Source organism: Oratosquilla oratoria, chromosome 26 (assembly GCF_046742065.1).
Source record: "Oratosquilla oratoria isolate Oo_2021 chromosome 26, ASM4674206v1, whole genome shotgun sequence".
Lineage (NCBI taxonomy): Eukaryota > Metazoa > Arthropoda > Malacostraca > Stomatopoda > Squillidae > Oratosquilla > Oratosquilla oratoria.
The window spans coordinates 5,014,243-5,036,363 of record NC_134802.1 but is presented as its reverse complement, the minus strand read 5'-3'; the positions used below and the strand labels follow the sequence as shown (position 1 = coordinate 5,036,363).

General features: G+C 40.4%; 2 protein-coding genes across 3 annotated transcripts in view; one reads left to right on the top strand and one right to left on the bottom strand.

Annotated features, from left to right (window-relative positions):
• The window catches only part of LOC143039179 (uncharacterized), a 387,022-nt gene that overhangs the window by 303,063 nt on the left and 61,838 nt on the right, over positions 1–22,121 (bottom strand). For both annotated transcript variants that reach the window (XM_076209036.1, XM_076209037.1), the window contains exon 2: positions 14,848–14,982. In XM_076209036.1, coding sequence (XP_076065151.1) covers positions 14,848–14,972 — 125 coding nt within the window. In that variant the 5' untranslated portion in view covers positions 14,973–14,982. The remainder of the gene's footprint in view (positions 1–14,847; positions 14,983–22,121) is intronic.
• Positions 17,335–22,121, top strand: part of LOC143039178 (uncharacterized) — a 42,777-nt gene continuing 37,990 nt past the window's right edge. Inside the window, exon 1 of the transcript XR_012967625.1 lies at positions 17,335–17,454. The gene's annotated coding sequence lies outside the window, so the exon portion shown is untranslated. The remainder of the gene's footprint in view (positions 17,455–22,121) is intronic.

Here is a 22,121-nt window from a genome sequence, read left to right as displayed (position 1 = left end):
ATTTAGGACAGGTAGAGGTTGTGTAGATCAGATCTTTGTGGTAAGACAGATATGTGAGAAAGCTATAGGAAAGGGGAAGGATGTTTTTTGGGCTTTTATGGATCTGGAAAAGGCTTATGATAGGATAGACAGAAAGGCACTGTGGGAGGTTATGCAGATATACGGGATAGGAGGAAAGCTTCTGTGAGCTGTCAAAAGTTTTTATGAGAGTAGTAGAGCTTGTGTCAGGATTAGAAATGGAGAGAGTGAGTGGTTCGAGGTAAAGGTGGGACTTCGTCAAGGATGCGTTATGTCGCCCTGGCTGTTCAACTTATACATGGATGGGGTGGTGCGAGAGGTAAATGCAAGGGTAGTGGGTCAGGGATTAGAGATGGTTAAAGAAAATGGAGAAAACTGGGAGGTGAGCCAGCTGTTGTTTGCGGACGACACTGCGCTTGTGGCAGGATTGGAGGAGGGATTGAGGAAGTTGGTGACAAAGGTTGGGAGAGTATGTGATAGAAGAAAGCTAGAGATGTGGGTAAAAGTAAGGTGATGAGATGTACAAGGGATGAAAGTGGCAGTAGACTGGAAGTGAGCATTAAGGGAGAGCAACTGGAGGAAGTGGATAGTTTTAGATACTTCGGTGCAAATGTGGCAGGAAAAGGTGAAGGTGGAGGTAGAATGTAGATTGAGAGAAGCAAGTAAATGCCTTGGTGGATTAAAAAGTGTAATGAGGAATAGACATTTGGGAATGGATGCTAAGAGGAGACTGTATGAAGGAGTGATTGTGCCAACAGCACTGTATGGGGCAGAAACATGGATCATAAGAGAAGAAGAGAGAAGGAGTTTGAATGTGTTTGAGATGAGGTGTCTGAGAAGTATGATGGGGGTTACTAGGCTAGGTAGAGTGAGAAATGAGGAGGTGAGGAGGAGAACAGGGGTGGAAAGGGAGTTGGGAGAAAGGGTTGATGAGAGAGAGAATATTAGGATGGTTTGGACACATGGAAAGAATGAGTGAAGAAAGACTAGTAAAAGAGGTATGGAAGGCAGATGTGGAGGGAGTGAACATGAGGGGACGTCCTAGGATGAGGTGGATGGATGGGGTGAAGGGGGCTTTGGGGAAGAGGGGAATGTCTGTTGAGGAAGGATGGGAGAGGACAGAAGACAGGGGTGAATGGAGAATGATTGTATATGGATGATGTTGTGATTGCATGAGGTGGAATTGGTGGGGGGATGGTGGGTGAGGTAGTACGTGTGAGCAAAATTTGACGCAGCCCGAAGGGATTTCTCCCCGTCTTCTCCTTTTATGCAATGGGGGGACGGAGAGGGGGGGGGGTCGCCGATTTAATGAAGTGGCCTTGCTGTGGATGTGCTGTGTCTTGCGACACTGCTTCTGACCCAGGGCAATGGACAAGGTGCAGGGATGACCCGTCATCCAGGAGGTGCTAAGATAAGAGGGAGGGTGGAGGGGTGTGGAGTGTATTCAGGGATGGAATGGGTGGGAATGATTTTATGCCTTTTCCTTTTTGGCTACCTCCCTTGTAAGGGGGAAAAAGCCTTGGTATGTGTATGTATGTATAGTTAAATAAAAAACAAACAGGTAAATAGTAAATAATAATAAACTGACTTATAAATAATAATAAATGGAAATCAAGCAAATAATAGACAAAAAATAACAATAAAAAAATATAAAATAAATGGCAGTCATTACAGCATCTTGCTTAAATCTTTATCTAAACGAATCTTAAAGCTTTGAACTGAACTATTGCACTGCCTTCATCTCCTGAAGAAGACCCTTATAATTTCAAACAAATTCCTCTGATCTCACCCTTCCCACATTGTCACTTCCCGTATGAACAATTGTAACTGTGTTCATCTGCCTTTGCTCCCTGATGGCCTGGCTGCAATCGGCAATCCCATGGCCTGATTGACATACGAGCTTGCTATGTCATTATTCTTCCGCTGCATAGCCTCGTACCATGGAGTCCCCCACCATCAAGAACTCCTGATTTTCAGCCACCTCATCCTCCAGCAGTGCAAAACGATTGGCTAGAGCCAAACTCTGTCACTAACATCCTTAATCCCTCCTCTGATCCTGCCACAAGAGCTGTTTCATCACCAAACTACAACTGGCTTCTATCCCACTTTTTTCCATTTTCTTTAACCATCTCCAATCCCTGGCCCATTACCATTGCATTTACCTCTTGCACCACCCCATCCCTGTATAAATTGAACAACCAGGGTGACATAACACATCCCTAGTGAAACCTCACCTTTACCTCAAACCACTCACTCTCTCCATTTCTAACTTTAACACAGGCTCTATTACATACAGAGAAGGCACAATTGAGATGAAGGAAATAAAGTGTGATCTCACCCCCCCATGAATGAGATAACAATAACACAAAAAGAAATAATAAAACACCAATCAAACCTTGATATCAGGAAATCACATGGCCTGGATGGAATTGCAAATTGGATTCTAAAAGAATGCAAAGAAGAACTAATGGACAAAATACAAAACATAATAAGTTGTTCACTTAAAGAAGGAAAAATACCAAAAGATTGGAAAAATGCTAACATTGTACCAACATATAAAAAAGGAAACAAGGAAGAACCAACTAACTATAGACCAGTCTCACTAACAAGCACTATAGCCACAATTTGTGAGAAAATTATCAAGAACAGATGGGTAAAACACCTGGAATATAATAATATAACACAGTCAACTCCCCGTTAACACGAGTTCTATTAACATGATTTCTATCTTGCATGACTTAAAATTTATTAACATATATTCTGATAACATGAAATGTCCGATGTTACACGAGTTGAATTTCCCGCCTACTGTAGTTTAATATCTCGCCGCCAGAGCACGGGAGAGACGCTCTGACTCCCGCGCTCCCCCTCTCTGCCTCTTGTCATCAGTGCAAAGCCAGCCCTCACAGCATGTGGAACTCATAAACAACTTTATCAAAGTTTTGTGTTACATAAATTCGTGTACTATGGCACCCAAGCATCCTGGTGCCCCAAAGGAGAGTGCAGCAAAGAGGTCAAGAAAACTTGTGACCATAGAAAAGAAGTTATTAGTGTTGGATCATTATGATCGGGGTGAAAGAACTTCTGTTATTGTTCATGCTACCGGACTGAATTAAAGCACTTTGTGGACCATCAGGGCGAATGCTGACAAGATCAGAGCCAGTTCTGTTGCTGGTACATCAGCCTCCTCTTCACAATGTTCCTGAGCAAGATCCATGGAGATGGAGAGGATGGAGAAGTTATTGGTACAATGGATCCAAAACCAAAACAAGCATAATGTCCCTGTCAGCATGGCCATCATACAAGCTAAAGCTTTAAGTCTCTACCAGGATGTGCAAGACGAGAATGAGGAAGACAAAGACAAAGCCAAGACCTTCAATGCCAGTTCTGGGTGTTTCTCCAGATTCAAGAAACGATATAGCTTCCACAATCTCAAAATGACTGGGGAAGCTGCATCTGCCCATGTGGAAGCAGCCAAAACGTATCCGGCCACTCTCAAGACCATCATCGAGGAAGGTGGCTACATTTCCAAGCAGATTTTTAATATAGATGAGATAGGTCTATATTGGAAAAAACTGCCTAACTGGAACTATATCTTGGTTGAGGAGATGACTGCACCTGGACTTAAGGCCTCTAAGGATCGTCACACTCTTGTTCGGTGCCAATGTAGAGGGAGACTGCAAGCTGAAACCTGCCCTTGTCTACCTCTCGGAAAATCCACAAGCATTGAAGGTGTGTATGTATGGATGTTGATTATTAGTCATGAAAGCTTTACAATTTTTTACCAAGATTGTAAACACTAATTTTTTTCATGCACCAAAACAAAAAAGGAAATTGTATCACCAACTCACAATTTATGGCACACTAAACTAATTTTGTTTGTTCTTGTGTCTTCACAAGGCTACGTCAAGACCTTCCTACCCTGCTACTGGTATTCCAACAAAAAAGTATTTATGACAGGGAGCATATTCAAGGACTACTTTGGGAAATTGGAGAGTTAGAACTTTACTGTGAGAAGGAAGAGATTCCATTCAAGATTCTCCTGATCTTGGATAATGCTCCCAGCTATCCCCCGTCAATAGAAAATCTCTCTAACAACATCCAGCTTGCTTTCTTGCCGCCAAACACCACTTCCATTCTGTAGCCATGTGATCAAGGAATTATTAAAACCTTCAAGTCGTATTATCTACGTTCAACCCTGACTGACATGGTTGAGAGGACACAAAAAGACAAGATGACCATGAAGGAATATTGGAAGCAGTTTACCATCAAAGATGCTTCATTAAAGAATCTTGGGAGAAAGTGCCAAGGAAATGCCTAAATGGGGTTTGGAAACATCTGTGTCCTCAGTTGGTGTATGATTTCGTCGGCTTTGACATCCAAGAATATGTTTCTAAAGCTAACAAGGAAAGTCTTGACAAGACCAGGGAAGCCTGGTTTGACCAACTTGAGCAGAAGGACATTGATGAACTGCTAGTATCACACACAGTGGAGCTAACGAAGAACTGTTAGAAATGGAGAAAATACAGAATGCAGAGTTGGAGGCAGCTGCATCTCGGCCTATATCAGAAGCCCCAGAGCCCAAGAGAGTCTTGACTAAAAGTGATTTCGAAAAAGCACTCTCGTTTATACGAGAAGGACTGGATATCTTGGAAGCCAAAGATGCGAATATTAACAGAAGTGCAACAGTGGCCAGAAAAGTTATGTCAGAGCTGAACTGTTACAAAGTGATGTTAGATCAATAATAGAAAAAGATGATGCAGACGAAACTCCATTTCTTAAAAAAAAAAAAAAAAAAAGTCAAGGAAGAGGAGGCAGGGCGAGGCGTGGAGGGAGAGGGAGGTGAGGAGGCAGGGCAAGGCGAAGAAGGAGAGCAGAATGAGGAGGCAGAGCGGGGTGAGGAAGGAGATGGGAGTGAGGTTGGGGATGGGAGCACGGCAAGTGATAGTGATAGTAGTGATGTGTCATAATGTTTACATGCATAAAAATTTTTATTTTACCGCACAATAAATTCCAATATAGTAAGAATGTGTGTTTTTATTGTTTCTGTTTCTGTAATTTATTAATATTGTGTTTGTTTAGGATTTTTAGTAATAAAATCCCAAAATAGACAGACTTTCCCATTGTCCAGGAATGTAACCCCCACTATTACCATTATTTCTTATGGAGAAATTATGTTCCGTTAACACGATTTCCATTAACATGACATCTCCAGGAACGTAACCCTTGCGTTAACAGGGAGTTGACTGTAAACCCAAGACAAGGAAGATCATGTACCCAAGACAAGGAAGATCATGTACCCAAGACAAAGAAGATCATGTACCACAAACTTAATATGCTTTTACTCAAGACTAATAGACATAGTGCAAGAAAGGAATTGATGGGCTGATTGTGCCTTCCTGGACTTACAAAAAGTTTCGACAAGGTACCACACAAAAAATTATTAAAAAAACTGGAACATGTAGGAGGGATACAAGGGAACCTACTAAAATGGATGGAGGACTTCCTGATTGGTAGGAAGGTGAGAGTAGTTGAATGATCGAAAACAGAGAGTTGTTTTAAATGGCAAAACTTCTAGATGGAAAAATGTTACGAGTGGAGTTCCTCAGGGTTCCGTTCTTGGGCCACTTCTATTCATACATATACATATACCAAAGGCTTTTTCCCCCTACATGGGGGGGTAGCCAAAAAGAAAAAGGCATAGAAACCACTCCTACCCATTCCATTTCCTATATATTCCACTCCCCTCCACCCTCCCTCTTATCTTGGCACTTCCTGGATGATGGATCATCCCTGCATCCTGTCCACTGCCCTGGGTTAGAAGCAGTGTCACAAGACACAGCACATCCACAGCTTCATAAATTTGGCGACCCCCCCTCTCCGTCCCCTCATGCAGAAAAGGAGAAAACAGGGAATAATCCCTTAGGGCTGGGTCAATTTTTTTTCTCATACATACTCCCTCACCCCCCATTCCCCACCCACTCCCCCTCATGCATCACAGCATCATCTATACACAACCTTTCTCCATTCACCCCTATCTTCTGTCCTTCCTCTACAGACATTCCTCTCTTTTGTAATGCCCTTTTCACCCCATCCATCCATCTCATCCTAGGACGCCCCCTCATATTCACTCCTTCCACCTCTGCCTTCCACACTTCTTTTACTAATCTTTCTTCACTCATTCTTTCTGTGTCCAAACCATCCTAATACTCTTTCATCAACCCTATCTCCCAGATCCCTTTCTACCCGTTCTCCTCACCTCATTTCTCACTCTATCCAGCCTAGTAACCCCTATCATACTTCTCAGACACATTCAAACTCATCTCTTCCTCTCTCATGTTCCATGTTTCTACCCCATACAATGCTGTTGGCACAATCACTCCATATAACCTCTTAGCATCCATTACCAGATGTCTATTTCTCATTACACTTTTCAATCCACCAAGGCATTTACTCACTTCTCTCAATCTACATTCTACCTCCACTCCCAGTCCTCCCTTTCCTGCCACATTCGCACCCAAGTATCTAAAACTATCCACTTCCTCCAGTCTTTCAACCTTTAATGCTTACTTCCAGCCTGCTGTCACTCTCTCCCCTTGTACATCTCATCACCTTACTTTTGCACACATTTATCTTCAGCTTCCTTCTTTCACACACATTTCTCAAACTCTGTCACTAACTTCCTCAATCCCTCCTCTGATCCTGCTACAAGCACAGTGTTGTCAGCAAACAACAGCTGGCTCACCTTCCACTTTTCTCCATTTTCTTTAATCATCTCCAACCACTGCCCTTGCATTCACCTCTCGCACCACCCCATCCATGTATAGATTGAACAGCCAGGGCGACAGAACACATCCCTGACGAAGTCCAACCTTTACCTCAAACCACTCACTCTCTCCATTTCTAATCCTAACACAAGCTCTACTACTCTCGTAAAAACTCTTGACTGTTCTTAACAGTTTTCCTCCTATCCCATATATCTGCAATACCTTCCACAGTGCCTTCATGTCTACCCTGTCATAAGCATTTTCCAGATCCATAAAAGCCCAAAATACATCCTTACCTTTTCCTATAGCTTTCTCACATATCTGCCTTACCACAAAAATCTGATCTACACAACCCCTACCTGTCCTAAAACCTAATAATCAAGACCCTCCCATAAGCCTTCCCAACTACACTCAACAGGCTGATCCCTCTGAAACTACTACAGTCACACTTGTCCCCCTTTCCCTTGTAAAGCAGAACTATACATGCACTCCTCCAGTCCTCTGGCACTCTACCCTCTCTTAAACAAACATTAAATAACCTCACCAGCCAGTCCACCATAACTGTACCTCCTTTCTTCACACATTCTGCATGGCATCCATCCAGACCAGGTGCCTTATCTGCTCTCATCATCTTAACAGCTGCTTTCACTTCATCCTTCCCTATTTCTCCTCCATTTTCCTCACTCATCACTCTCATTTTCTTAGCGCTTCCCACTGCAACTACCTTTCCCTCCCTATCCTCCTTCACATTTAGCAACTCCCTAAAATACTCTGCCCACCTTCCTCTCACTGCCTTCTTTTCCATTATCATCTCTCCATCTGCACCTTTTACCTTTTCTACTTGATTTGCCTCCTCTTTCTTTTAATTTCCTTCCAAAACATCTTTTTATTGCTTTCAAATTTTTCTGTCATACTCTTACCCCACTTCACCTCTGTTCTCCTCTTTGCTTCCTTTATCTTATGCTTAACTTCCCTTCTCTTTACTTTGTACCTCTCATACGATTACCTCGTCCTCATTAGTAGCCAATCTATGAATGCCTGCTTCTCTTCTACACATTTCTTTTCTTCCTCATCCCACCACTCACTGCCCTTCCTTCTATTTCCTCCCACCCTCCTTGTTCCACACACCATCTTTACACACCTAATGACTCCCTCCTTGAACCATCCCCATTCCTCCTCCACTCCTAGTTCTTGTCTATCCTTTACTCCCTCCCACTCCTCTTTCAGCTTCTTAAACTCATTCTCCTTTTTTTTCCTCATTTAAGCAGTTCACTCTAAGTACCTCCCTACCTTCTGCCCTTTTCCTCTTTCTCCACCTATTCTCCACTCTCATTTTACCTTCCACCAGGAAATGATCTGATATTCCCCCACTCTCTCCCCTTACAACATGTACATCCTTAACTCTTCCTACCATACTCCTGGTCACCACTTTACAGTCCATTAACTCTCTATCTGCCACCCTCTCCCATGTGTACTTATGCTTGACTTTCTTCCTAAACACTGTATTTGCTATCATCAACTCTCTTTCAAGACACATCTCAACCATCATTTCTCCACTACGATTTTTACCTGGAACTCCATACTTCCCAATCACTCCGTCTATTGGTTCATTTCCTACCCTAGCATTAAGGTCTCCTATTACAACTACATTGACATTTCTCCCTAATCCCTCTATGCATTCAAATATATCTACCCAAAAACCCTCCCTTTCCTCTGCGCTCTTCTCACTATCAGGCCCATACGCACTTACAAAACCCACATCTCCCTTCCCAGCTTCACCTTCATCCACATCAACCTTGATGAAACTTCCTTCCACTCCACTACCCGCTTACTTATCTCTTCACTTACTAGTATAGCCACCCTTTCTCTCCCTCATTGCCTCTTCACTCCTGAGTACCTCCCAGCTACACTCTCAAACTCACAGTTGCCCTTTCCTTTCATTTTAGTTTCACTCAAAGCCAGCACATCCATCTTTCTTCTCACAAACATACTGCCTATCTCTTTCCTTTTACTCTCATCTGTACCACATCCACACACATTAAAAGACCCAAACCTTAGGGTACTGGTTGGAAAACTCCCAGACCCTCTTATGCCTTTTCTTCTTTTTTTAGGAATGTTCCCTTTTGGGGCTACATGTAGTAGGACTCCTAATCCCATCCCCCGTCCCGTTTTTTGTTGCGTTTTATGACTCAAATGGAAAGACTTGGTGGTAGCATTCTATTTCCCCACCACAGGGTCAGCAAAAAAGGAAATGAATATACAGAGAAATGGTACAGGACAGTAACAAGGGGTTGGGGAACAGCATAACGGAGGGATAGTTTAAATACAAAATGATGTGCGGCTCTGGTCTGTAGGGGCACCCCATAGACCAAAAAGTATCAACTGCATGCTACTTTGCCACAATAACATGCAGCCAATACCCCAGACGGGGACCAATACCCCAGACAGGGTAAAAATTATATAGACCACGGACTAAAATCTATTGTCTCCAAATTTGATGATCCATATACATCCATTCTCCATTCACCCGTCTTCTGTCCTCCCTCGTCTTTCCTCAACAGACATTCCCCTCTTCCCCAAAGACCCTTTTACCCCATCCACCCATCTCATCCTAGGTCGCCCCCTCATGTTCACTCATTCCACACCTCTTTTACTAGTTTTCACTCATTCTTTCCACATGTCCCTTTCCTGCCACATTCACACCCAAGTATCTAAAACTATCCACCTCCTCCGGTCTCTTTCCCTTAATACTCACTTCTAGTCTGCTGCCACTTTCACCCCTTGTACATCTCATCACCTTACTTTTACCCATATTTATCTTCAACTTCCTTCTTTCACACACTCTCTCAAACTCTGTCACTAGCTTACTCAATCCCACCTCTGATCCTACTACAAGCGCAGTGTTGCCCGCAAACAACAGTTGGCTTATCTCCCACTTTTCTCCATTTTCTTTAACCATCTCCAATCCCTGACCCACCACCCTTGCATTTACCTCTTATACCACCCAATCCAAGTATAAATTGAACAGCCAGGTTGACATAACACATCCCTGATGAAGTCCCACTTTTACCTTAAACCACTCACTCTCTCCATTTCTAATCCTGACAAATGCTCTACTACTCTCGTAAAAAACTCTTGACAGTTCCTAGAAGCTTTCCTCCTATACCGTATATCTGCAATACCTCCCACAGTGCCTTCATGTCTACCCTGTTATAAGCATTTTCCAAATCAATAAAAGCCCAAAATATATCTTTACCTTTTCCTATACCTTCTCACATATCTGTCTTACCACAAAAATCTGATCTATGTAACCTCTACCTGTCCTAAACCCACACTGTTCCTCACCAATTACTCCCTCTGTTCCTCTCCTAATCCTCTCAATCAAGACCCTCCCATAAGCCTTCCCAACTACACTTAACCTAATCCCTCTGAAACTACTATATTAACACTTGTCCCCTTTTCCCTTGTTGCACTGATATCAACCACTAGGATTATCTATTTTAAATGTACTGATTTCAAATATGAAGTTTTTTTCTGAACGCTCATTTTTTGCAATTGAGGTACTTCAAAATATCAAAATTCTATCTTTGTTTCACTGGTATTGTTGTCTATCTGAAGAGACACGTGAACAAACTCTCCTTACATTAGCTGGAAGAAAAAAAAAAAACAAATCTTACATGGTCTAAATTTATTTACAACACAATTTCACACATGTTCCATCAACACAAAAGTTATAATTTCATGTAAGGGCCATTCTTTCTGGTTCCAATGCTTGCCTGTAGCTATGCTGTCCCAAATGCAAAGAAAGCAGGAATACTTTGTAAATAGTCTTTTTTGACCAATGAGGAAGTTCACCATTTTGAGGTCTGCACAAATTGTCCAGTTGTGCTTGTGGTATTTCAGTAGGTCTATCACAGTTTTAATGTCATCATGCTCCTCTCATAAACACACAGAATGACCTACTGGAACAGCTGCATAGATGTTGTCATTATATAGCAGAACACACTTCAGGCTGTGCTTAGCACCATCTAGAAATAATCTAAAAAAAAAAAAAAAAAAAAAAAATCCCAATTTTGGAAGTATGAAACTTTTGTGGTTTGGTTCAGTAGAGCCTTTTATTGCAACCTAGAAGCTCACATTTCTGCTGCATTTTTGGAGAAATCAAAATCACACACAAGGTCATTCAGTTCTGGCTGGCTAAACTGCTGAGTTGATGACTGATTTAGCACAAGAAAGATCATTAGAATCTGCCAGTATTTCTTGAGTTTCATTGTCAGTCTCTTGCATTTCATTGCTACCCTCTTCTTCAGATGGAGACAACCCATTAAAAACTGGAATTGGTAGCTCATCATAGTGCAGAGTAGGTCGAATTGCTGAGGGGACACAAGGATAAATGATTTTATGTCTGTTTTTTTTTGCCAACATCTTTTGCATTGATCAGACAAAAATAGCAGTTAGTTGTGTGGTCCTTCAGTTCCCACCAGGTATTGGAAATTCTGAAAGGTAAGCCCTTATGTTTCCCTTTTGTCCAGTCATGTAGCATTTCTTTGCAGTTATAACACACAGTATGTGGTGCCCATTTCTTGTCTTGGTCACCAAGATAAAGTTCGAAGTATGCTTTATAGGTTAGCTTCACAATACTATATTGGGCCTTTGACAAATAAGCATAAAATATCCACAAATATAGCAGAAAACATCAGGTTTGTTCGAACAGTGATGTCTCTATGTAGCCATGATCAAATCTGAAAGAAAAACAAAACTATATATCCCTATTGATGTCATAAATGCATCATTTATTTGTCTGCAAAAGGCTAAAATGTAATCCATCAAATTGGATGAAAATTAGAGCATACAAAATAATTGGAGAAAAGTGGGAGGTGACCCAGCTGTTGTTTGCGGACGACACTGCGCTTGTAGCAGGATCAGAGGAGGGATTGAGGAAGTTGGTGACAGAGTTTGGGAGAGTATGTGATAGAAGAAAGCTAAAGGTAAATGTTTATTATGCTATGTATTATGTCTGCTAGTTCATTCCTGCATTCTTTCAAAATCCAGTTTGCTATTTCATCTGGTCCATGTGATTTTCTGACATCAAGATTACTCAAGTGGTTCAATATTTCATTCTTTGTTACTTCTATTTCTTTCATAGGGGGGACTTTCTCTTTCCATTCGATCTCTTCAGGTTGTATGTTCTCCCTTGTAAACACTGATTTAAAATGTTTGTTCATAATTTCCGCCATTTCCATTTCCTGTGTATTCAACTCCTTGTCTTAATTTCTCCAAATCTTGTTTGTTTTTCAGTTTGTTGTTTACAAATCTGTAAAATAGTTTTGGTTGATCTTTACATTTTTCTATGACATCTTTTTCATATTTTCTCTTTTCCTCTCTGCACGCTTGTACATATTCATTTCTATAACAAGTATATATTTTCCATTTTTCTGGTCTTTTGTTTTTCTTCCATTTGGTCCAAGCTTTGTCTCTTTTGTCTTTTATCTCCCTACAACTTTTGTTGTACCAGCATTTTACATATTCTTTTTCTTGTTTTTGTCTTGGGACATACTTTTCTACTCCTTTTTTATAGATTTTTGTCAAAATATTCCATTTCTCTTCTACTGTTGTATCTTCTTTGTGTATTCTTTCCTAGTTTTCATTTTGGAAGAATTCTCTTATTTTATCAAAATTTGTTTTTTCATACATCAATCTTCCATTTCTATATTGTTCATTTCTTTTCATGTATTTTTTCTCATTTAGTTCTAGTTCTATCAATATGTGGTCACTTTTGCTTATTGGTGCCTGGTATTCTATCTTTTCCACTATTTTAGGTTCTGATGTGATTATTAGGTCTAGTCTCAATGGTTCTTCTTCATTTCTATACCTAGTGTTCTCTTGGATCCATTGTGTCATTGTGTGGTCAATAATCATCTCAAGTAGAACACTTCCCCATGAGTCTTCTCCACCCTTTACGGTCATCTCTTCCCAGCATATTTCTTTGCAATTATAGTCGCCCATCATAACTATTCTTCCTCCATCTTCCATTATCTCGTTTAGTGTTACTCTTGTGTCTTCTAACATGCTTTTATGTTCATTCTCTTCCCATGAGGCTGTTTTTGGGGGCACGTAGCTTATTACAAACTTTCTGCTCTTCTTATCTCTATCTTCTACTTCTATCATTACCATCTCTACTTTATTCTTCCCATATGTGACACTCTTCACGTTTATATCCTTCTTAGTCAGGAACATAACTCCACCCCCTTGTTTTATCTTTCTGTTTCTAATCCAATAATTATATGCATTGTGTCCTATGCTGTTGGGTGGTAGTGGGCCTTTTAATTTTGTCTCAACAATTCCCATTATGTCCGGATCTTTTTCTTTCAGATATTTGTTCAGTTCATTCAGTCCTGTTATTAATCCATCTATATTTGTGTAGGATACTCTTAACTTTCTGTTATTTCCATTATATTCTCTGTTTCTTTTGTGTTTCTCTCTTTTATGTTCCATTTCTTCAATTTCATATTCACTACTCCAGTAGAATTCTTGTTTTTGTCTCCGTTCTGGTCTCGTTTTTTTTTCTTAGCTTCATGTCTATTCCTTATTTCCTCCTCTCTTTCCTCTTTATTCATTTCCCTTTTTATCCATACCTTTTTATATTGTTCACTTGTTGCTAGTTTCCCTGTTTTGGATAAGATATTCTCTGCCGTCGTTTGTGACCTGAATTTAATCTTAATTGGTCTGGTCTTGTCTGTACTATATTTCCCAAGCCTGAATTTTTCTTCGATTTGTTTCATTATGTCTGGCTCATCTTCCTGAACTAATTCTAGTAAATTTCTTACTTTTTCATTTTCCTCTTTGGTTCTTGTGGTTCTATCTGGGTTATGTTTCTCTTCCATTCCTAATATAATTATACATTTCTTTCTATCTGCTAAGTCTCTTACTATATTCTCCTTCTGTCTCATCACTTTAATAACTGAGTCTTCAGTTTGTTCTTTCATTTGCTGTTTGATTATGTCAGTAAATGCAACTTTACTTTTTTTCTTGAATTTTTTTCCAACCCTCCTTGTTGTCCTTATTATTCTCCTTTAAGACTTTATTCTCCTCTTTTACTTCTTTTAACGTTTTTTTTATTCTTCAATTTCCTTAGTTAAGTTTTTGTTCGCCTTCTCTAGTTCTTCCAATTTTTCAACCCTCTGCACAATGTTGTTAACGTGACCGAACCTAAGTTCCCAGTGCTCGATCATCTTATTGAGCTTCTCTTCTAGTCTTGTTAACCCATTCAACTCCGATGACAAGATGTCTTGTCATTTGGTCAAATAAAACAAAAAATCATAAAACACCAAAATGTTTGATCAAACACCAGAAAAATATGACGTCAATCCTCGCTTCACTGCGAGCGAAGCGAGGACTGACGTCATATTTTTCTGGTGTTTGATCAAACATTTTGGTGTTTTATGATTTTTTTTTTATTTGACCAAATGACAAGACATCTTGTCATCGGAGTTGAATGGGTTAATCGGGGGGGGTTTGTGTCCCCCCCACCCTCTTTAAATCCCTGGAAAATATTCTCATCACCTGCTGTATTGCTCTTATCTATACTTCTGATCTTTACATTTTTGTTAGACATTTCGTCGTCGCTAAATTGGTCCGGACCTCTTTTATTTAGATGGCATCTGCCTGCCTGGGCCAAGTCTTCACCTTCCTCATTTCCTTCCATTTCCCTCAGTAATCCCTCCCCTTCTCCTTTTTCCTCACTTTCCCCTACACCACGAGCAATTTCCCCCCCACCCTGTAAATACAATAGGTACTTCCTTTGCTTCGGGATCCACGAAATTTCACTTTTTCTTCAGAACGTCGTCTATGCCGTCCGTTCGTTGAAGTGTGTGTGTGTTGTGTTGTCCTGTGATAGGAATTCAGAAGGGCACAAAAATATTACAAGTAAAAGCCTTAAAAAAAGTGTCCTTAACTTCGTGGAATTTCATTGAAATGTGAAATTTCACATGCCTGCTACCCTCACACAAGCTCAACTACTCAAACAACAATGACAACTTCTACAGATGTATTTTTGTCTCACCTCAAGCCAAAACCAGTCCTAGCCCAACAAGCAGCATCAAGAGCAAGAACTTTTCCTTTCATCTCTTTAAGATAGACTTTTTCCTCGGAGACCTTTAGAATCCCCCAAAGTCCTTTTACTCCCATAGTTGATATGCTGTGGATAAAAAAGATACAATAAACTACTGCATATCCACTATGAGATAGTGAAAATGAGTTTTCATTCTTGAGGGTCCACTGTAGGACCACTGGCCTATTTGCTGGCAATGACACTTTGTATCTGACCTTGGTGGTTAGAGTTTTGGAAGGAATGTCAGTGCAGTGGTATTGGGAGGTGTCATATTCCATGATGTGTCATGTTTTGTGATGTGTCATGACATGTCACAATATGACACAGAGAGATGCAGGCATGGCATAATAGCTTGTACAAGTTGTGTTATGTAACATAAGTTCATGCATCCTAGCAAGACTTATATTGCTAGCTGCCCTTAATGAAAATGCATATCAATCCTAAGTTTGACCACTACAAGGTTATCTTAAGCTAGATAATGAGATATAGGATTATAATAATAGGTAATTTATGATAAATGACTAGTTACAGGAATTTTTGCTGTGCAGTATGGCAGAGGCATACACAACTACATTTTGCTGCAGAGGTCAAAGGGCATCAAAACAATGATGGCACATAAAAGTAGTATCATAGTATATATGGATTAAAACTTAATTTTCATATGTAGCAACTGATAAATTGTAAACCTTCACACGAAAATAAAGAGGTGGAAGGATTGTATGAAGCCAGGTAAATAGGAGTATAGACTAGGCCTATAGATGTAACTAACTGGCACCTGCCATTGGCATTTGTATGTGTTTCCCATATAAAAAGGAGGAATGCAGGCTATGGGACTTTCACATTCATGCCCTCATTCATACATATACCAAAGGCTTTTTCCCCCTTACACGGGGTAGCCAAAAAGAAAAAGGCATAGAAATCACTCCCACCCATTTCATTTCCCATATATTCCACTCCCCTCCACCCTCCTATCTTGGCACCTCCTGGATGATGGGTCATCCCTGCATCCTGTCCACTGCCCTGGGTCAGAAGCAGTGTCACAAGACACAGCACATCCACAGCAAGGCCGTTTCATAAATTCGGCGACCCCCCCTCTCCGTCCCCTCATGCAGAAAAGGAGAAGACGGGGAGAAATCCCTTCGGGCTGCGTCATTTTTTTTTTTTTTTTTTTTTTTTTTATACATACTTCCTCACTCCCCATCCCCCACCCACTCCCCGTCATGCATCACAGCATCATCTATACACAACCCTTCTCCATTCACCCCTATCTTCTGTCCTCTCCTGTCCTTCCTCAACAGACTTTCCTCTCTTTTGTAAAGCCCCTTTCACCCCATCCATCCATCTCATCCTAGGACGCCCCCTCATATTCACTCCTTCCACCTCTGCCTTCCACACTTCTTTTACTAATCTTTCTTCACTCATTCTTTCCATGTGTCCAAACCATCCTAATACTCTTTCATCAACCCTATCTCCCAGCTCCCTTTCCACCCCTGTTCTCCTCCTTACCTCCTCATTTCTCACTCTATCCAGTCTAGTAACCCCTATCATACTTCTCAGACATTTCATCTCAAACACATTCAAACTCCTTCTCTCTTCCTCTCGCATGTTCCATGTTTCTGCACTGTACATTGCTGTTGGCACAATCACTCCTTCATACAACCTCCTCTTAGCATCCATTCCCAGATGTCTATTTCTCATTACACTTTTTAATCCACCAAGGCATTTACTCGCTTCTCTCAATCTACGTTCTACCTCCACCCCAACTCCTCCCTTTCCTGTCACATTCGCACCCAAGTATCTAAAACTATCCACTTCCTCCAGTTTCTCACCTTTAATGCTCACTTCCAGCCTACTGTCACTCTCTCCCCTTGTGCATCTCATCACCTTACTTTTGCCCACATTTATCTTCAGCTTCCTTCTTTCTCACACCTTCTCAAACTCTGTCACTAACTTCCTCAATCCCTCCTCTGATCCTGCTACAAGTGCAGTGTCGTCAGCAAACAACAGCTGGTCCACCTCCCCCTTTTCTCCATTTTCTTTAATCATCTCCAACCCCTGACCCACTACCCTTGCATTCACCTCTCACACCACCCCTCTGTATTTGTGTAATTTTTTTTATATTTTTATTCTATGTAATATAGTTATATTTTGCACCTTACCTTTAATTTCAATCTCAGTGTAAGACAGAAAATCCAAACTGAAAGCATTAAGCATGCTGGTAATTGGATTGATGGAACTGATCAAACTGTGGCCACGTTTGATACAGAAAATCAAATATATGCAAGAATGTGACATATGATTGTGGGCCTGCTGTGCGAGATCAAATTCCTTCACTGGATGAAATAACTGGAGTGTGCAAAATACTTGAGAGGGAATAGGAAGAAAGGTAAAGATAAAAAGCATTAGGTTACCTTGAATGAATTCAAACTGTGATCAATCATAAAAACAGAAGTACATTTGCCATATTTGTTTGCTTACATATAATAGAATTAAAGAGTGTTTCACTCAAGCAGTTTAAATCATATCAACAATAATTATAACTTCAAGGGATTTCCACAGGTAAGAGAAAGATATTATGATGTTAGAAGTGAAAGGAGAATAGATGATGAATATGGAGATGAGAGACATAGCGAAGTCAACCTAAGATGGGGGGCAGAGCTTCATGACTTCAAAAAAAATTCTCAGTTAAAAGAATATCATGATTTGGAGGAAACTAGGAGTGAAAGTTGAATAGGTGAAATATTTCCACAGGTAAGAGAAAAATATCATGATACAGATGAAAATAGAAGTGAAAGTGGAATAAACGACAAGAGTAGAGATGAGAGACGTAGCAAGATTGGTCTTACACAGGGAACAGAGTTTCATGACTTTGAGAAATACCCACAGGTAAGGGACAGATATCATATGGAGGATAATAGAAATGAAAATGAGACAGGTGAGATATTTCCAAGGGTAAGAGATATTATGATGTGGAGAAAGATAGAACTGAAAGTAGGATAGGTGAAAGATTTCCACAGGGAGGAAGACCATATGGAGGATGACAGAAATGAAAATAGGACAGGTGAAAGATTTCCAAGGGTAAGAGATATTATGATATGGAAGAAAATAGAAATAAAAGTAGGATGGGTCAAAGATTTCCATGGGTAAGAGGAAGATATCATGATGTAGAGGGAAATAGGAGTGAAATTGGGATAAGTGGGGAACAGAGATGAAACACATAGTGTCTATCCTAGATGGGGGACAGAGACTTGAAGGGAAACAAATAGGGTTGAAGCAGAACAAACTGAGCAATGGTTAACTTGGTGAGTAGGGAGAGAACTATAGAGGGTATTATCATAAAAGCAAGTCAACTTACCTCCAAATTTGGTGAAAGGGAACCAGAATTGTTCTTTTCAATATTCAAAGGCATAGTGAGACAACTGGGATGGAAAAGGGACCTCTGGTCAGCCATGATAAGATCCAGCCTACCCCCAAAAGCCTTAAGTGTGTACGCATTATTTGATAAGAAACATATATATGATTATGGGCGGGGAGATGGGGGGTGAGGTAGTATGTGTGAGCAAAATTTGATGCAGCCCGAAGGGATTTCTCCGTCTTCTCCTTTATGCATGGGGGGATGGAGAGGGGGGGGGTCGCCGATTTAATGAAGCGGCCTTACTGTGGATGTGTTGTGTCTTGCGACACTGCTTCTGACCCAGGGCAGTGGACAAGGTGTAGGGATGACCCGTCATCCAGGAAGTGCTAAGATAAGAGGGAGGGTGGAGGGGTGTGGAGTGTATTCAGGGATGGAATGGGTGAGAATGATTTTATGCCTTTTCCTTTTTGGCTACCTCCCTTGTAAGGGGGAAAAAGCTTTGGTATATGTATGTATGTATGTATGATCAGATTAAGAGTGAAATATTAAAGGTATATAATATTACTCCAGAGCATTTCAGAGAAATTCGGAGAGGTTAGGAAGGATATTGGTTATGGATATATGGATCTAGCCACAAATGTGAGGAGTAACCTTGACAAATGGCTACATGCAGAAAATACAGTAAATGTCAAGAAAGTCACAATTGAACAATTCCATAATTTACTGAACAATGAGGCTAGGCTATATGTGACCATGCAGAAATATGAGACTTCATTACAAGCAGTGATTACTGCAGAAATTTTTACGTTAAGAACAAGTGAATCTAGAAAGAAAAACGAGATACAAACTCAGAGGGATGAGAACTGAGGAACTTATGTGATTCCGACTCAGAGATGTGTGAGGCCATGAGTAGGAGATAGTTGGAGGAAACGAAGTCCAGTGTTTTTGCTGCAGTAGATTTGGGCATAGAACTCAAGATTGTTATGCTAGGCCAAATGGACAAAGGTACAGGCAGGAAATGGTAAACAAGCAAATCAGGCAGGAAATAATATGTGTAGAAGGAAACAGGAGGGAAGTGAATCAGAATAGTTGATGGTCATGGGATGGAATGAATGAATGAATAATTGGGATTTATCTGGCGTCGCAACATCAATGGTCACTGACGCCGTAGTATTTATGATTAAGAAAAAGAAGTGGTAAAAAGTTTAAAAAATAAATAGACTAAAAAAAGATTGAAATCTAAAGATCATTGAGAAGATCAATAGCACTAAGAAAATTAAAAATAGAATTTATATTGCAGTTACATCCCAGAACACTTCGAAGGGACAGATCTCCTTCATCTCTATGTTTTGACAAATATTGTTGTCTTTCTCCATCATAAATGGGGCATTCCACGATAATGTGTCTAATGGTCATAGGAACAAGGCAATCATTACAAAATGGAGGAGGACTGCCCTCCATAAGAAAGCCATGGGACAATCTAGTGACCAATCCTCAACCGGCAAAGGGTTACTTCCTGTTTTCTATTCAGTAATGTATAAGACCAAGGATAAATAGTACCAGTAATCTCTCTCATCTTGGTACCAGCCTCAAGATCCCATTGGAACTGCCAAAGAGATGAGATCTCGGCTTTGATTAGAGGGATATAATCTTCATAAGGTATAGGCCGTAAGCGAGGTAAGGGTGAGAGAGCGGCTTCCTTGGCCAATTTATCGGCCTGTTCATTTCCTGGTACTCCGACATGTGCTGGAACCCAGCAGAAGTTTATTTCATTACCTCGACGCTCGATTAAAAAAAGCCATTCTAAGATCTTTAAAACTATTGGGTGCCTTGAGTTGAATTGTTCTAGAGACTGCAAGACACTCTTTGAGTCACTAAAAATTGTAAAACATTTGGCTCTGCTTTTCATGGAGGATATAATCTCCACGGCGGACAGTATTCCCGTCAGTTCGGCAGTGAAATTAGATGTTGTATCAGGCAAGGTACCCTTATGATTAAAATCATTTGAGAATATTCCAAAACCAACGCCAGCGCTAGTTTTAGAGCCATCAGTAAAAACAAACACAGAGGGTTGGTGACTAAAAGAATGTTCTAAAAAAGTAGTGTAGTTCATAATCCTTAAAATCATGCTTACAATCGTTAAAATATTTACAGAAAGATACTGTAGGCAGTCTCCATGGGGGAACAACCGAATATTTAAAAGGGAGGATGGGAATCTTGGGAAGATTCATGTCCTCTAAAATCCTTTTCATCCGGTATCCAAAAGGCTTTGGAAGTCTGGGGTGATTGTTGAAACAAGTGCTGTTAAAATCTGCTTGAGCTGTTCTAAAAATGAGAGAGTTGGGAAGCCTCTGCAATCTATTCCAGTATCTAATAGATGAGGTCTGGCGAATAAGATCTAATGACATTTCCCCTGCATCAACTAATAAACTTGGTATTGGGGAAGACTTGAAAGCACCTGTGGCCAAACGAACTCCACTGTGGTGTATCATATCTAAACTTTTTAGTCTGGATGAAGTGGTCGATGAGTAAAACTCGTATCCATATGACAGTTTCGATAAAATAAGGGAGTGATGTAACCATAAAATTGTTCTGCGGTCAGCGCCCCATGAGGTATGTGCTAAAACTTTTAAAATTTGCATTGTCTCTAGACATTGTGTCTTCAGGGTTTTCAGGTAGGGTGCCCAAGAAAGGTGCTTATCAAAAACAAGTCCTAAAAACCTGGTTTCATCAACACAAGGAATCTGGTCATCCTTTAACCAAATAGTAGGGTCAGGGTGCAGACTTCTTAGTCGGCATAAATGTACGACGACAGTTTTGCTGGGTGAAAATTTAAAACCATTATTATCGGCCCATGAAACTATTTCATTGATGCAGACTTGTAGTTTTCTTTCAGCTATTGCCATGTTACTAGCTCTAAAAGAAATGTAGAGGTCATCTACAAAAAGGGTGGCAAGTATATCAGGAGGAATCACAGATGTCACCCCATTTATAGATAAACTAAAGAGAGTGACACTGAGAACACACCCCTGAGGTACACCTTCTTCCTGTTGTCTTATTTCAGATATGACGTACCCAACTCTTACTCTAAAAACACGATTTGCTAAAAGGTCTTGATGAAAAAGGCCATTTCTCCTCGAATGCCATTAGCATTTACAGCCTTAAGAATACCATGCTTCCATGTGGTATCATATGCTTTCTCTAAGTCAAAGATAACACCGATACGATGTTGCTTAGAGACAAAGGACAAATAGAGGATTCCAGCCGAAGTAAGGCATCTGCAGTGGAGTGCATGCAACGGAAACCACATTGAATATCAGATATGATGTGGTTTCGTTCAAGATACCAGACTAGTCATACATTGACCATTTTTTCTAAAATTTTGCACATGCAGCATGTGAGGGCAATAGGACAGTAATCTGATGGAATTGAACCATCTTTATTAGGCTTAAGAAAAGGTAAAATAATACCCATTTCCCAAACACTGGGAAACGAATGTTCAAACCACATCCTATTAAGAAATGCAAGAGTAAAACCTTTAGTTACAGGAGATATATGTTTCAACATGGCATATGTAATATCGTCAGGACCTGGAGAAGTATCACAGCAGGAGTTCAAAGCTGAATCATATTCCTTTTCAGTGAAAGGGAGGTTATAGGATTCTTCATGAGGAGCAGTGAAGTCAAGATTACGTTGTTGTTCTCTCATTCGGTATTGATATCCAGGAGAGCTGTTGTCTGGTTTAGATTTATTAGCAAAATTATTTGCTAAGGCATTACTGACATCTTTAGGATCAAAGACCAAAGAGCCATCTAATTTTAAAACAGGTGGAGGGCTAATGATGTATTTCCCCGATATTTTTCTCAAGTTT